The sequence below is a fragment of the Salmo salar genome, chromosome 20 (assembly GCF_965601325.2).
Source record: "Salmo salar chromosome 20, fSalSal1, whole genome shotgun sequence".
Lineage (NCBI taxonomy): Eukaryota > Metazoa > Chordata > Actinopteri > Salmoniformes > Salmonidae > Salmo > Salmo salar.
In genome coordinates this window covers 46,587,019-46,603,309 of record NC_138310.1, presented here as the reverse complement: position 1 = coordinate 46,603,309, position 16,291 = coordinate 46,587,019, and the positions used below count along the sequence as shown (strand labels likewise).

At 42.3% G+C, this 16,291-nt stretch overlaps 1 protein-coding gene across 1 annotated transcript in view; it reads right to left on the bottom strand.

The window, feature by feature from the left end:
* Positions 1-10,369, bottom strand: part of LOC123729216 (glutamate receptor ionotropic, kainate 4) — a 185,446-nt gene extending 175,077 nt beyond the window's left edge. Inside the window, exon 1 of the mRNA XM_045703471.2 lies at positions 10,209-10,369. Within this exon, the coding sequence (XP_045559427.2) occupies positions 10,209-10,353 (145 nt within the window). The 5' untranslated portion in view covers positions 10,354-10,369. The remainder of the gene's footprint in view (positions 1-10,208) is intronic.
* Between the last annotated feature and the right edge of the window lie 5,922 nt (positions 10,370-16,291).

The following is a 16,291-nucleotide window of genomic DNA, read 5'->3' as shown; positions in this document are numbered from 1 at the left end:
TAGCTGAGAACTACATTTAATCTAAACCTTTCAGATATTTTATCAGTCTTCAAAAAGCAGTTGTGATCTGTCTTTTCTAACATCCACCATCACCATCACACTGAATCAGTGTCTAAAAGGGAACATATTTAGGGAAATATAATTTTCCCTATGCACTCCCCTGCACACGAGTTTGGGTTTAATCTTACTTGCAGGGGAAACAAAATGTAATTTCAGGTGGGGCTTGATCCCTGTCCTTAATTAACATTGTATGGTAGTGAGAAGGAGGACTGCTGTTTTAAGATGTGAGCGGCTAAGATGTACTATGTAGTGAACTATGTAGGGAACAGGGTGCCATTTCGGACACAACCGTGGAGGGAGACAGACTGGCTGGGGTGGGGGATGGGCCATTAACAAACACCAAATGCGGGTAAATATTTATAAAGGGAGAGTAAAGGGGGACAATCTTTTAGCCATTGGAGCAAAGCTCGGGATCCTCGCCGAACGAGATTAGAAAATTACAGGAGCAGTGAATCAAATGATTAATAAATAATCCCTTTGTCATCCAATGGAGTGTCCCCTACACTCCCCTCCTTCTCCTATCCCACCCACCTGCCCCTCTCTCCTCCATTTAAAGCACATTTGCACCTGTCTGCACGGCGTCACCGAACTACAAAGTGATCTTGATTATCCTGACATGATGACCCATGAGGCTTTTCACAGGGGTGTGTTTTCTATTTTACACAGGGAACAGAATGTCCTTTTCTAATTTCTTCTGAATTAGTTTTTATCACTTTGTATATTTATTTTGGAATTCCACCCTGTACACGTAACTTGCCTGATGACGCAAGATTGGATAAGGACAGCCATTTCATACAAGTGCATTTTCATCCACTTTCACTCTCCTCGCTGCCTCTCCTCGATTACCTTTTTCAAAAGTAGGCCAGAGAGGACAGAGGAGAGAGAACGCAGTAGTTGAGCAAATTCAATTGAGAAAAGGCCAATGTGTCCGTTTGGGATTCTTTTCCCGCTCCTCCTCGTTCTATGGCCAAAGCAATTTACATCCGTGACAAGTGACAACTTTTCCAATATGAATGTGGATCATTATAACGGAATTCTGCACCACTTCTGTCTAATCTTGGTCAGAAGGTCAGTGGGTTGTCTGGAGTCCATTCTGTTTGTTTACAATTGATTCCCTCAAATCAATTAATTCCCATTGAAAGCTGCAGCAGCTGCAAATGAGATAAAGCCAACATATGCACGGGACCTGGAGTTCAGTTCTGTGAACCGACAGAAATATACACATTCATATGCACACAAGAATGCACGCACACACACACATCAAAACCACACACACACACACACACACACACCACTCACACGCAGTAAGTGAAAATAAGGTGTACAAATATGTGTTTTTTGGACACATCTGAACACGTGTGAACAAATCACGTGAAAAATGTCCCATGTAAACGTTTGTACATTTTCACGAGGCACACACGTGGTTTTCGGACACGCGTGACATTTCACACCAATGTTTCACATGTGAACAAATCAGATGTGAAAAAGAGTCAGACACATGGATATTTTTCACATGACTCAGACACATGTGGTTTCCCAACATTTCACATGTGGTATTATACATTTCACGTGTACTCATGTCCGCTACACTTTCACATATGCATTTTCACACTTTAATGACAACTAGAGCTGTCAAATGATTACAAAATGTATAGAGTATATCACAGGATTCGCTTCATAATTTGCTCAAATTGAACTGTAATTTATGTTGGATGTTTTCAGTGTATTTTGAAAGATTTCAGACAATGTGCCCCCCAAAACAAATGTCTGCACTGAAATTACAAAAAGTGAACTTGAGTTAACTGATTAACTCTGACAGTGCTCATTTTAACATGTTAAACAGGATAAATAAGGAGACATGGAGCACTAGCTTCTGTTCTTTTCACTGGGCTCTTTCTAATAGTCACTGACCAACATATGAAGGTGAGAGGCGTGTACCTGCAGCAGTAACACACTTGAATTATTATACTCAGGTAGGCTAAGTTACCTTTTTACAGAATGGTGTTACAGAATTTGCAGTCCCATATGTGGAAAAATTTCTACTGCAACATGTTAACACCACCTTTTCACATGTGAGGAGAATGACACCATTTCACCACCACACGGGAACTTGCAATTCCACATGTTGAACGTGAGATTTTCACGAGAAAGTTTTTCACATGTGAAATGGTATATCCCATTTTTCACATGCAAAATTCAAGTGAGGTGAAAACACGTTTTTCTCACATGTGAAAAGGTGGAGTTAACATGCGAACTCTAAATTTCACATACATTTGACGTGCGTGTTTTGTAAGGGCACTCACGCACATGCCTCTACAAAGCTTGGTGGTCTTGGCTGACTTTCTATCCATCATTCATGGCCCTAATCAGAGCTCTAATAAAAGGAAGAGGTCTGGTGTTGTGGGAAGGCTGGGGCTGGGCGGGCAGAAAGACACGCACACGCACACGCACACACACACACACACACACACACACACACACACACACACACACACACACACACACACACACACACACACACACACACACACACACACACACACACACACACACACACTGTGCTGGGCAGGTAGTGCTGGCTGTGTGAGATTTCCCCCTTACTGGTGCCACTGATCCATCCCTAATCCAATTTCTACCTGGGCACATCCACTACAGCACTAAATTAGGACGGGGTTTACAGGCAGCCAACCAAGCAGGGAGAGGAATACAGTTGTTCTTATGTATGAGGAGGAGCTACCACGACCATTAAGCTCTACTAATTCTGAGAATTGCAAGGAAGGGTCCTCTTTTTTATAACAATAGGGCTACTGTCCTCAATTTGGAAGCCCCAGCTCAATAAGGTTACTGACTGAATGATGGTATGAATCTAATGGGCATACACCTACAGTACAATGTGCGTTTAACCCCCTAGAGTCGATTGACGCACAGGTGCATCAATCTAAGTAACATAATAAAAAAAATCCCCATCAGAATCCATCAGTTTAAACTAGAGATATCTGTTTTTCTCAGTCCACCACATCCGCCTATGCTATACTTCCGCATCTGCGGTGAAAGGTGGCTAGAGCGGTGTTGGTCAGACCATGAGACATCACAAAAATTGGTCTTCTCATGAAAACGTCTGTGATACAGACGCTATTGTAAATACGACTTTGTTCTTATTAACTGACTTGCCTAGTTAAATAAAGGTTCATTTACGGAAAGGGGAGCACGATGGCGGTCTCCGTTTTGCTCTATAACCCCCAAAGGTGTCAGGGGACTCTTCTGAAGTCAAATACTGTTGATGACAACTTCTGTTTGTAGCTTCCGAAGCGTTTGGGCTACAAACTAATATGACCCCACTGTGGAAAGGGAATATTCTCATGAACACGATGGTGTTTTGCTCTCCGTTTTGCTCTACGACCCCCACAAGTGTCACAGGACTAGTCTGAACGTAACCAGTACCGTTTCAAAAAAATTTACGGAAGTATGAAAGTACTTTTGTGCCTACCCAAAAAAGGGGTTAAACACAGTATGAGCTTTCTTATATCTCCAACTACTTCAAAACCTTGTTTCTTATGATAGATTTTTTGACTTTATTTTTTTTACATTTATGAATGTGTTATTCAATGCGTTTCTCTGGGCTATAGTGGTAAAGGACAAATTCTATATTTTATCAAAATATACACCACCGTTCAAAAGTTTGGGGTCACTTAGAAAGGTCCTTGTTTTCCAATGATTTTTCATTTAAATAATAATTGTGTCCTTCAAACTTTGCTTTCGTCAAAGAATCCTCCATTTGCAGAAATTACAGCCTTGCAGACCTTTAGCATTCTAGTTCTCAGTTTGTTGAGGTAATCTGAAGAGATTTCAGCCCATGCTTCCTGAAGCACCTCCCACAAGTTGGATTGGCTTTTTACGTACCATACGGTCAAGATGCTCCCACAACAGCTCAATAGGGTTGAGATCCGGTGACTGTGCTGGCCACTCCATTATAGAGGGAATACCAGCTGACTGCTTCTTCCCTAAATACTTCTTGCATAGTTTGAAGCTGTGTTTTGAGTCATTGTCCTGTTGTAGGAGGAAATTGGCTCCAATTAAGCGCCGTCCACAGGGTATGGCATGGCGTTGCAGTGATAGCCTTCGTTCTTCAAGATCCCTTTTACCCTGTACAAATCTCCCACTTTACCAACACCAAAGCACCCCCAGACCATCACATTGCCTCCACCGTGCTTGAAAGATGGCATCAAGCACTCCTCTAGCGTCTTTTCATATTTTCTGCATCTCACGAATGTTCTTCTTTGTGATCCGAACACCTAAAACTTAGATTCGTCTGTCAATAACACTTTTTCCAACCTTCCTCTGTCCAGTGTCTGTGTTCATTTGCCCATCTTAATCTTTTATTTTTATTGGCCAGTCTGAGATATGGCTTTTTCTTTGCAACTCTGCCTAGAAGGCACCATCCCGGAGTCACCTCTTCACTGTTGATGTTGAGACTGGTGTTTTGCGGGTAAAATTTAATGAAGCTGCCAGTTGAGGACTTGTGAGGCGTCTGTTTCTCAAACTAGACACTCTAATGTACTTGTCCTCTTGCTCAGTTGTGCACCGGGGCCTCCCACTCTACTTTCTATTCCAGTTAGAGCCAGTTTGCGCTGTTCTGTGAAGGGAGTAGTACACAGCGGTATACGAGATCTTCAGTTTCTTGGCAAATTCTAGCATTGAATAGCCTTCATTTCTCAGAAAAAGAATAGACTGACGAGTTTCACAAGAAAGGTCTTTGTTTCTGGCCATTTTGAGCCTGTAATCGAACCCACAAATCCTAATGCTCCAGATACTCAACTAGTCTAAAGAAGGCCAGTTTTATTGCTTCTTTAATTAGATCAACAGTTTGATCAATTAGCCTTTTAAAATGATAAACTTGGATTAGCTAACAAAACGTGTCATTGTGGCACGACTCCCACCGAAGGTGGTGCCCCCTCCTGCTCGGGTGGCGCTCGGCGGTCGTCGTCACCGGCCTACTAGCTGCCACTGATTCCTTTTTGTTTTCCCCCTTTCTGTTATTGTTTGCACCTGTCCGTAGTTGGGTTGATTAGCGGGGCTATATTAGCTAGTTGGCCCGCCTGCTCTTTGTGCGGGATTGTTTCCTCTGTGTGTTGCTTGGGTAAGCGCTGTCTGTATTTTGCGCTAGTGCATCGTGTTGCGCTCACTGTATTTTGTCCCCTGTGTTTGGGGCACTTTAATTTTGTGTGCGCTAAGTTCGCATGTTGGGTTGGCAGGTGTTTTGCTTTTCGAGCATTAAAAGCTATAACCCTTCTCGCTGCTTCCTGCGTCTGTTTCCTCCCCCACTATGCCCGAGCCTTACACATTGGAACACAGGAGCAATGGTTGCTCACAATCCACCTCCCTACGCCTATGTAGATAGTAAATTAAAAATCTGCCGTTTCCAGCTACAATAGTCATTTACAAAATCAACAATATCTACACTGTATTTCTGATCAATTTAATGTTATTATAATGGACAAAAAATGTGCTTTTCTTTCAAAAACAAGGACATTTCGAAGTGACCCCAAACTTTTGAATGGTAGTGTATATATATACATTTTAAGTCGGAAGTTTACATACACCTTAGCCAAATACATTTAAACTCAGTTTTTCCCAATTCCTGACATTTAATCCTTGTAAAAATCCCCTGTCTTAGGTCAGTTAGGATCACCACTTTATTTTAAAAATGTGAAATGTCAGAATAATAGTTGAGAGAAAGATTTATTTCAGCTTTTATTTCACATATTTTTTATTTCATATGTCACATTCCCAGTGGGTCAGAAGTTTACATACACTCAATTAATATTTGGTAGCATTGCCATTAAATTGTTTAACTTGGGTCAAACTTTTCAGGTAGCCTTCCACAAGCTTCCCACAATATGTTGCTTCAATATATCCACATCATTTTCCTGCCTCATGATGCCATCTATTTTGTGAAGTGCACCATTCCCTCCTGCAGCAAAGCACCCCCACAACATGATTGTCACGTCCTGACCAGTATAAGGGTTATTTGTTATTGTAGTTTGGTCAGGACGTGGCAGAGGGTATTTGTTTTATGTGGTTCGGGGTGGTGGTTTATTTAGTAGGGCGTTTGATTTATTATTTCCGGGTTTTTGGGTAATGTTCTATGTTTGTATTTCTATGTGGTCTCTGGTCTTTTGTATTTCTATGTCTGGTTTATTGGGGTTGGACTCTCAATTGGAGGCAGGTGTTTTCTCGTTGCCTCTGATTGGGAGTCCTATATATGGGTATGTGTTTGGTTTAGTGTTTGTGGGAGATTGTTCTGTGTTTAGCCGTGTGCCTTGCCAGACTGTTATTTTGTTGTTGTGTTTTCAGTGTACGTGTTTGTTGTTTTCAGTTTTCCTTCTTTTCTTTAATAAAGAAGATGAGTACACTTAACCCCGCTGCGTTTTGGTCCTCCATTCCCGACGACAGCCGTTACAATGATGCTGCAACCCCCGTGCTTCACGGTTGGGATGGTGTTCTTCGGCTTGCAAACCTCCCCCTTTTGTCATTATGCCAAACAGTTCTATTTTTGTTTCATCAGACCAGGGGACACTTCCCCAAAAAGTACGATCTTTGTCCCCATGTGCAGTTGCAAACTGTAATCTGGCTTTTTTTATGGCAGCTTTGGAGCAGTGGCTTCTTCCTTGCTGAGCGGCCTTTCAGGTTATGTCAATATAGGACTGTGGATATAGATACTTTTGTACCTGTTTCCTCCAGCATCTTCACAAGGTCCTTTGCTGTTGTTCTCGGATTGATTTTCACTTTTCGTTCATCTCTAGGAGACAGAACACGTCTCCTTCCTGAGCGGTATGACGGCTGCGTGGTCCAATGAATGGTGTTTATACTTGCTTGCTATTGTTTTTTTTTAATATATTTTTATTTTACCCCTTTTTTCTCCCCAATTTCGTGGTATCCAATTGGTAGAAGTTACAGTCTTGTCTCATCGCTGCAACTCCCATACGGACTGGGGAGAGGCGAAGGTCGAGAGCCATGCGTCCTCCGAAACACAACCCAACCAAGCCAAGCCGCACTGCTTCTTGACACAATGCACATCCAACCCGGAAGCCAGCCGCACCAATCTGTCGGAGGAAACACCATACACCTGGTGAACTGGTCAGCGTGCACTGCGCCCGGCCCACCACAGGAGTCACTAGTGCGGCCAAACCCTTCCTAACCCGGACGACGCTGGGCCAATTGTGCGCCGCCCCATGGGCCTCCCGGTCGCAGCCGGCTGGGCGCGAACCCAGAACCTCTGGTGGCACAGCTAGCACTGCAATGCAGTGTCTTAGACCACTGCGCCACGCGGGAGGCCCTTGCGTACTATTGTTTGTACAGATGAACGTGGTACCTTCAAGCGTTTGGAAATTGCTCCCAAGGATGAACCAGACTTGTGGATGTCTACACTTTTTTTCTGTGGTCTTGGCTGATTTCTTTTGATTTTCCCATGATGTCAAGCAAAGAGGCACTGAATTTGAAGGTAGGCCTTGAAATACAGCCACAGGTACACCTCCAATTGACTCAAATTATGTCAATCAGCCTATCAGAAGCTTCTAAAGCCATGACATAATTTTCTGGAATTTTCCAAGCTGTTTAAAGGCACAGTCAACTTAGTGTATGTAAACGTCTGACCCACTGGAATTGAGTTACAGTGAATTATAAGTGAAATAATCTGTCTGTAAACAATTGTCCATGACACATTACTTGTGTCATGCACAAAGTAGATGTTCTACAGTGAGGGAAAAAAGTATTTGATTCTCTGCTGATTTTGTACGTTGACAAAGAAATGATCAGCCTATAATTTTAATGGTAGGTTTATTTGAACAGTGAGAGACAGAATAACAACAAAAAAATCCAGAAAAACTCATGTCAAAAATGTTATGAATTGATTTACATTTTAATGAGGGAAATAAGTATTTGACCCCTCTGCAAAACATGACTTAGTACTTGGTGGCAAAACCCTTGTTGGTAATCACAGAGGTCAGACGTTTCTTGTAGTTGGCCACCAGGTTTGCACACATCTCAGGAGGGATTTTGTCCCACTCTTCTTTGCAGATCTTCTCCAAGTCATTAAGGTTTCGAGGCTGACGTTTGGCAACTCGAACCTTCAGCTCCCTCCACAGATTTTCTATGGGATTAAGGTCTGGAGACTGGCTAGGCCACTCCAGGACCTTAATGTGCTTCTTCTTGAGCCACTCCTTTGTTGCCTTGGCCGTGTGTTTTGGGTCATTGTCATGCTGGAATACCCATCCATGACCCATTTTCAATGCCCTGGCTGACGGAAGGATGTTCTCACCCAAGATTTGACGGTACATTGCCCCGTCCATCGTCCCTTTGATGCAGTGAAGTTGTCCTGCCCCCTTGGCAGAAAAACACCCCCAAAGCATAATGTTTCCACCTCCATGTTTGATGGTGGGGATGGTGTTCTTGGGGTCATAGGCAGCATTCCTCCTCCTCCAAACACGGCGAGTTCAGTTGATGCCAAAGAGCTCCATTTTGGTCTCATCTGACCACAACACTTTCACCCACTTGTCCTCTGAATCATTCAGATGTTCATTGGCAAACTTCAGACGGGCATGTATATGTGCTTTCTTGAGCAGGGGGACCTTGCGGGCGCTGCAGGGTTTCAGTCCTTCACGGCGTACTGTGTTACCAATTGTTTTCTTGGTGACTATGGTCCCAGCTGCCTTGAGATCATTCTGGGCTGATTCCTCACCGCTCTCATGATCATTGCAACTCCACGAGGTGAGATCTGTAGCCCCAGGCCGTGGGATATTGACAGTTCTTTTGTGTTTCTTCCATTTGCGAATAATCGCACCAACTGTTGTCACCATCTCACCAAGCTGCTTGGCGATGGTCTTGTAGCCCATTCCAGCCTTGTGTAGGTCTACAATCTTGTCCCTGACATCCTTGGAGAGCTCTTTGATCTTGGCCATGGTGGAGAGTTTGGAATCTGATTGATTGCTTCTGTGGACAGGTGTCTTTTATACAGGTAACAAACTGAGATTAGGAGCACTCCCTTTAAGAGTGTGCTCCTAATCTCAGCTCGTTACCTGTATAAACGACACCTGGGAGCCAGAAATCTTTCTGATTGAGAGGGGGTCAAATACTTATTTCCCTCATTAAAATGCAAATCAATATATAAGATTTTTGACATGCGTTTTTCTGGATTTTTGTTGTTGTTATTTTGTCTCTCCCTTTTCAAATAAACCTACCATAAAAATTATAGACTGATAATTTCTTTGTCAGTGGGCAAACGTACAAAATCAGCAGGGGATCAAATACTTTTTTCCCTCACTGTAACTGACTTGCCAAAACTATAGTTTGTTAAGAAATTTGTGGAGTGGTTGAAAAACGAGTTTTAATGACTCCAACCTAAGTGTATGTAAACTTCCCACTACAACTGTATGTGTATATTTTTGGGGGATACCTAAAGGGGTCATAACATTCTAACTCAAATAGCGAAATTATTTTTTTCATCTACTCAAAGTAGCTAGTATGAAAATACCAGCACCAAAACCAACTTGTTGAAATGTTAATGCATTATTAATATTTCATTGCACTGTATCAATCCACAACGTCATGGTGATAGGCTATTGACATTGGTATTAAGATTTGTCCAAATCCTGTCCACCTTATTAGAGCTGTAGTATTTACTGTATATCTTTAGTCTAGTCATTCAAACAGCTAGGCGTAAACAAGGAAACAAAACAAGGTCCAAAATCTAACATCCAGACATCAACATACCTTTTGGCTCCTGAAACATCCAAATATGACTGCTCATTTTGCTCTTTCACACGAGAGAGCACCTCAGCTATTTTCCAATAATTTGTTTACCACTGTTCTCGCTACTACAAATATTACTAAACAAGATAGACTTATCTCGCTGTACTCAAGGGATTTCTGAAAGCAGGGGATAACAAGGGGAGACAGGCACAGAATTTAAAAGACTGACAGACAGAAGGACGGATGGACGGACGGACAGACAGACACTGACAGCCTGACAGCCAGAGACAGACAGATGTTCTAATGTGGCACTCAGTGACACCCTGGTCTTTCACTTTTTGAAAATGATGACAGAGTCGGAAGCCATCTCGTTCTCTCATCCTCACCCGCCCACTACTTACTGGTCTCTCCCATCTCATATTCACTGTCTCTCAGCAGCTCAAAGATGTCCACCTCCAGCTTTCCCGTTGTGGAGCGGTTACTGGACCGGTTGATGCTGTCCTTTGCCAGAGTGATGGCCAATCGCTCACCCCGGCTGCACTCCATTGGGTCGTCAAGTATGGCGGCTGCAGAAGAGAATGGGAAGAAAGAAAAACATTAGAAGGGCTCTTTGGCAACCCGGTGTCACGATGGCCCACATTGTCAAGACACAGTGCATATACTTCATGATTTCCTCAAACAAACTGTGCTACAAATAATGCAGAACTACAGAGATCACACATATGCTTCATGGGATTGTTATATCATTACTAAATGTATAGTCAGTATAAACAAGTGACTACATGCTACAGTGTAAAAAAAAAGAAGCCAAACACAACCGCTTTACAAATCTTGTGATTCCTAATCCGGAGCAACAGCCAGCAAGGTCCTATCTAAGTTTGGAACTCAATCAAATGCATGAGTGATGAGGCAACACATTTTAAAAGGGCTGTTCTGTTCACTCGTGATTTATCGCAACCATGTCAGAATTAACATATTTGTTTCACGCATGATGCGCACGCTGCATGTGTCATATGTGTGTGGGGGAATTAATATGAATGAATCAAACAACCAGTTGAGAGATCGGGCCTTGCTGTGTCCTAGCAAGCAAATGAGCAACTCAGTGGTCGATTCACACGACAGTTTTAGGATAACTGAAAAGGCACATTGTGCATAGCTTGCAATCCTGTGTGTCCCAAGACAGCAGGTTCAGGTTCAACATTCCAGCGTAATTAGTCGAATTAGACTAGGTTAAGTAAAAAAAAAAACATTACATTTTAGGTATAAATCAATGGACGAGGGAAGTGAACCCTGAGCTCACCATACTGTAAGTAAAACAGGGAATTGATAATATGAATTGTATAATTCCCTCCAGCATAGACACAATCCACCAGAAGCTGTAGCATTTGCAATCTGCTTAAGTGCTAAATAATAGCTTTCTTTCTGTAGGAATGTTGCCTAACGGTGAGGTCAATCAATGCATGTACAGACGTGTGTAGAACTGACATCTGCATTTCTCTATGCTTTGCGTCAATACATAGCTCAACCTGTAGAGCAAAATGAAAGGCTCCACTAAAGAGCAGGTCGTTTGCCTGACAATTTTGTTGAAAGATAACTGCTAAAACATTCACACTATAGGCTCCATTTGAACAGCAATCACAGCTATTGCTGCTTTCCCTGAGTTGTCCAGCGAGTGAGATTAATAGCACTGTAATTAGATACAGGATCGGATCTAGATGGAGGGCAATGACAATGTAATAATTACTGTAGCATTAGAGCTGATAAACCACAGCCACGCTGGGATAAAACTGTCCTTTTCCCAAGCAGATCACACAGATAAAACTAACACAAGTACACTTTGGTCAACGAGACAACCATTTATCTAGAGCACCATTTCTCTTGGTGGTGGTCACAGCAAGTAGGGATGTTTACAAAGATCCAGATGAAGGTATAGCAAAAGGTTGCCTGAGGTTTATTTATCCATATATTTTTCCATTTGTCCATTATTTTACTGTGGCGGAAGAATGAGAATTTACTCGGTAACATAGATAATTAAGATGTCTTATCTGTAAAATATTCTTATATGATTGAACTGTGGAACTCTTGTTATTAGCAAGTATCCCTTCGGACTCTGGTGTTGGCAGTTGCACTTCCTCCCTCATATGGGCCTCAGTCACCTGGGGCCCAGAGAGGGGATAAGTCAGGCTTGTCTATCACATGTCCCTGTTGCTATGCAGAATATCAGAGAGAGAAGAGGACAGGAGGGAACGTTGTCTTCATATGTAAATACCGTATGTATCTTTACCTATTACAAACCATGTGAAAGGATGGTGTGATTAATGGGGAACCAATTACTTGTCTCCACAATGCCTGTGCCCAGTCACTCCCTCCTTCAGCCTTGGGGGAGATAAGGTCTGAGTCAGGATGTGTGGGGTAGTGTCTGGAACCATCGTACGTCATCTCTGATGTTGCACCTATCCTGGGATAGTGTATAACCCAGAGGTTCACTCCCCTCAATGAGCTCGTCTAGCTAGGTTTGTGGTCAAGGAAATTAGTTTTACTTGAGATCAGGGTATCTGGAGTTGACAATTGATTTATGCCATAGAATGAGTTGGTGTTTCTGTACTGTGAAGTACCAGGGAAAGAACAATCTTCATAGCAAATTCTATCTGGCTGGGGGATACTCCTTTCTCATATATCAAGTCTGACCTTGTGACCCATTCCACACATCTGTTGTTTGTCATGGAGACTAAGGGGGTGTATCTTTGCTATAAAATATCTTTGTATCCTTTGTGTCGGGGGAATTAAACGAATCATCTAAGGGCGGTTCGTCGACCAGCCATCGTTATTGCAGAGCTGTCACTAATAAATATGTATTTTAAGTATAACTCTGACTTGTGTGATAAGTTTGACTCTCCTCATTTGATAATACAGAAATAACCACCACATTACTCTTAATTAAACTTTTGGTGAATAACGGGATTCAAAGAGGGAGATACTGGATTAGTCAGTATGTACAGATTGTGCCTTGCCTTGTCTCTGCTAGTGCAAACACAACGTAGCCTACAGAATATAATTAACATGATGGGGAAGAAGCTTTTATCCAATTAAAATGTATATGGATTTGATTGCAAGGAAAAACATGGACAGTTTGTCTCACGCAAAGTTTCATTTGGAGATACATTTGCAAATTAACACTTTAAAAAGTAATGAACATGTGATGAGTTCCTGACAAAATACCACATTTTACATCATTTTTACTTGTTAAAATTGAGATTTTAGAGTCGCTATGAAGGGTGTTTGAATATGCAATTAACTGCCTTGGTATTACTTTACTTTTACTAACTTTACTTTACTAGATCTACATGGCAGTCAAATATAGTCAATCCGAATACAAAACATTGGGGTTTACAAGATGTACAGTGCATTCGGAAAGTATTCAGACCCCTTGACTTTTTCCACATTTTGTTACGTTACAGCCTTATTCTAAAATATTTATATTTTTATTCCCTCCAAAATCTACACACAATACACCACAAAGACAAAGCAAAAACACATTTCTTTGACATTTTTGCAAATGTATAAAAAAACAACAACTGAAATATCACATTTGCATATGTATTCAGACCCTTTACTCAGTACTTTGTTGAAGCACCTTTAGCAGCGATTACAGCCTCGAGTCTTTTTGGGTTTGACGCTACAAGCTTGGCACACCTGTATTTGGGGAGTTTCTCCCATTCTTCTTTGCAGATGCTCTCAAGCTCTGTCAGGTTGGATGGGGAGCGTTGCTGCACAGCTATTTTCAGGTTCTCTCCAGAGATGTTCGATTTGGTTCAAGTCCGAGCTCTGGCTGGGCCACTTAAGGACATTCAGAGACTTGTCCCGAAGCCACTGCTGCGTTGTCTTGGCTGTGTGGTTAGGGTCATTGTCCTGTTGGAAGGTGAACCTTCATCCCAGTCTGAGGCCCTTAGCACTATGGAGCAGGTTTTCATCAAGGACCTTTCTGTACTTTGCTCCGTTCATCTTTCCCTCGGTCCTGACTCGACTCCCAGTCCCTGCCGCTGAAAAACATCCCCACAGAATGATGGTGCCGCGACCATGCTTCACCGTAGGGATGGTGCCAGGTTTCCTCCAGACGTGATGCTTAGCATTCAGGTCAAAGAGTTCAATCTTGGTTTCATCAGACCAAAGAATCTTGTTTCTCATGGTCTGAGAGTCCTTTAGGTGCCTTTTGGCAAATTCCAGGCAGGCTGTCATGTGCATTTTACTGAGGAGTGGCTTCTGTCTGGCCACTCTACCATAAAGGCCAGATTGGTGGAGTGCTGCAGAGATTGTTGTCCTTATGGGATGTTCTTCCATCTCCATAGAGGAACTCTGGAGCTCTGTCAGAGTGACCATCGGGTTCTTGGTCCCCTACCTGAATAAGCCCCTTCTCCCCCGATTGCTCAGTTTGGCCAGGCGGTCAGCTCTAGGAAGAGTCTTGGTGTTTCCAAACTTCTTCCATTTAAGAATGATGGAGGCCACTGTTCTTGGGGACATTCAATGCTGTAGAAATGTTTTGGTACCCTTCCACAGATCTGTGTTTCGACACAATTCCTTCGACCTCATGGCTTGGTTTTCGCTCTGACATGCACTGTCAACTGTGGGACCTTATATTGACAGGTGTGTGCCTTTCCAAATCATGTCCAATCAATTGAATTTCCCACAGGTGGACTCCAATCAAATTGTAGAAATGGGGCGGCAGGTAGCGTAGTGTTTAGAGCGTTGGGCAAGTAACCGAAAGGTTGTTAGAGCGAATCCCTGAGCTGACAAGGAAACATCTGTCGTTCTGCCCCGGAACAAGGCAGTTAACCCACTGTTCCTAGGCCGTCATTGTAAATAACAATTTGTTCTTTACTGACTTGCCCAGTTAAAAAAAGGTACAAAATTATTTTTAGAATTTCCCACAGGTGGACTCCAATCAAATTGTAGAAACATCTCAAGGATGATCAATGGAAACAGGATGAACCTGAGCGCAATTTCGAGTCTCATAGCAAAGGGTCTGAATATTTATGTAAATTAGGTATTTCTGTAAAAAAATATATATAAATGTGCAACATCAAAGAATATAACTGTTTTTGCTTTGTCATTATGAGGTATTGTGTGTAGATTGATGAAGAAAAAAACGTAACAAAATGTGGAAAAAGGGAAGGGGTCTGAATACTTTCCAAATGCACTGTACCTATAGCCTATATTTCTACACAAAGCACACCGCATAAAGACATGACCGACAGACAGTGTATGTAAAATACATGTTTTAATGTTTAAAAAGTAGTCTACAATGAACGTCTCCTAGCCTGTTTACATAGCATGTCTATCCGACAGTTTGTCTGCCCGTCCACCGTCAGTTACACAGCCCAAATTGGTCTCACTCCCTCGATTACTGCCTCTGGCAAGTTTTGTTCTGTTTCTATAGTGAGAGCAGAAAGGGCCAGAGCTGGGCAATTCTCCCATATCCCCCCCCCCCCCCATAGCAGCTCACAACAAAGCCAGGGAGACGCAGACATTCGGCCGACACATAGTTCTGTATAATGTGGTCACTTGGAATGTGGTAAGGATAATCAACTGATGAAACAATGCATAAGCACCAATGCATGCATACGATCCAACAGACTGGTGAACTCAATCCCTATGACATTCTAGAAGCTAGACCAATCAACAGGAAGGTCTGTTATGAAGAGGTGACATTTGTGAGTGGTCGATATGTAATGGTTGAGTAATAGGAATTGTGGCGGAGGTACAGTAATGCTGTATTCAGTCTGGAAGACATGGAGTAGCCCTTGAACCTTTTAAACCAATCAATGGGCAGCCGAGAGGTGTGCCGAGGCATTGCAGTACAGTACAAGCAGAGACAATACCTGTCTTTCTCTCTACATGTCTGTAATAAGCTTTACATTTTGAAAGCTCTTAGGTGTGCCGAAGCCTGGCGATTACCTGATATGGAGAAGAGGGAGGGAGCAATGGGGAGAAGCTGGGCTTTGGTCACATGGTGATTTTGAATCAATGATGTAGTGCACTATTATTACGGCCACATTTAGTATTGGCAAACATTGTTGGACGTTGCAGATAGAAATGTCATTAACAGAGCTGACGTGAATTGTTATATCAACAGTAAATGTCAGAGATTTGTTTGTTCTACATTATATACACTGAAGAAAAATATAAACACAACATGTAAAGTGTTGGTCCCATGTTTCATGTGCTGAAATAAAAGATCCCAGAAATGTTCCTTATGTACAAAAAGCTTATTTCTTTTAAATTTTGTGCACAAATTTGTTGACATCCCTGTTAGTGAGCATTTCTCCTTAACCAATAGAATCCATCCACCTGACAGGTGTGGCATATTAAGAAGCTGATTAAACAGCATGATCATTACACAGGTGGGTGCACCTTGTGCTGGAGACAATAAAAGGCCACTTTAAAATGTGAAGTTTTGTCAAACAACACAATGCCACATATTGGCATA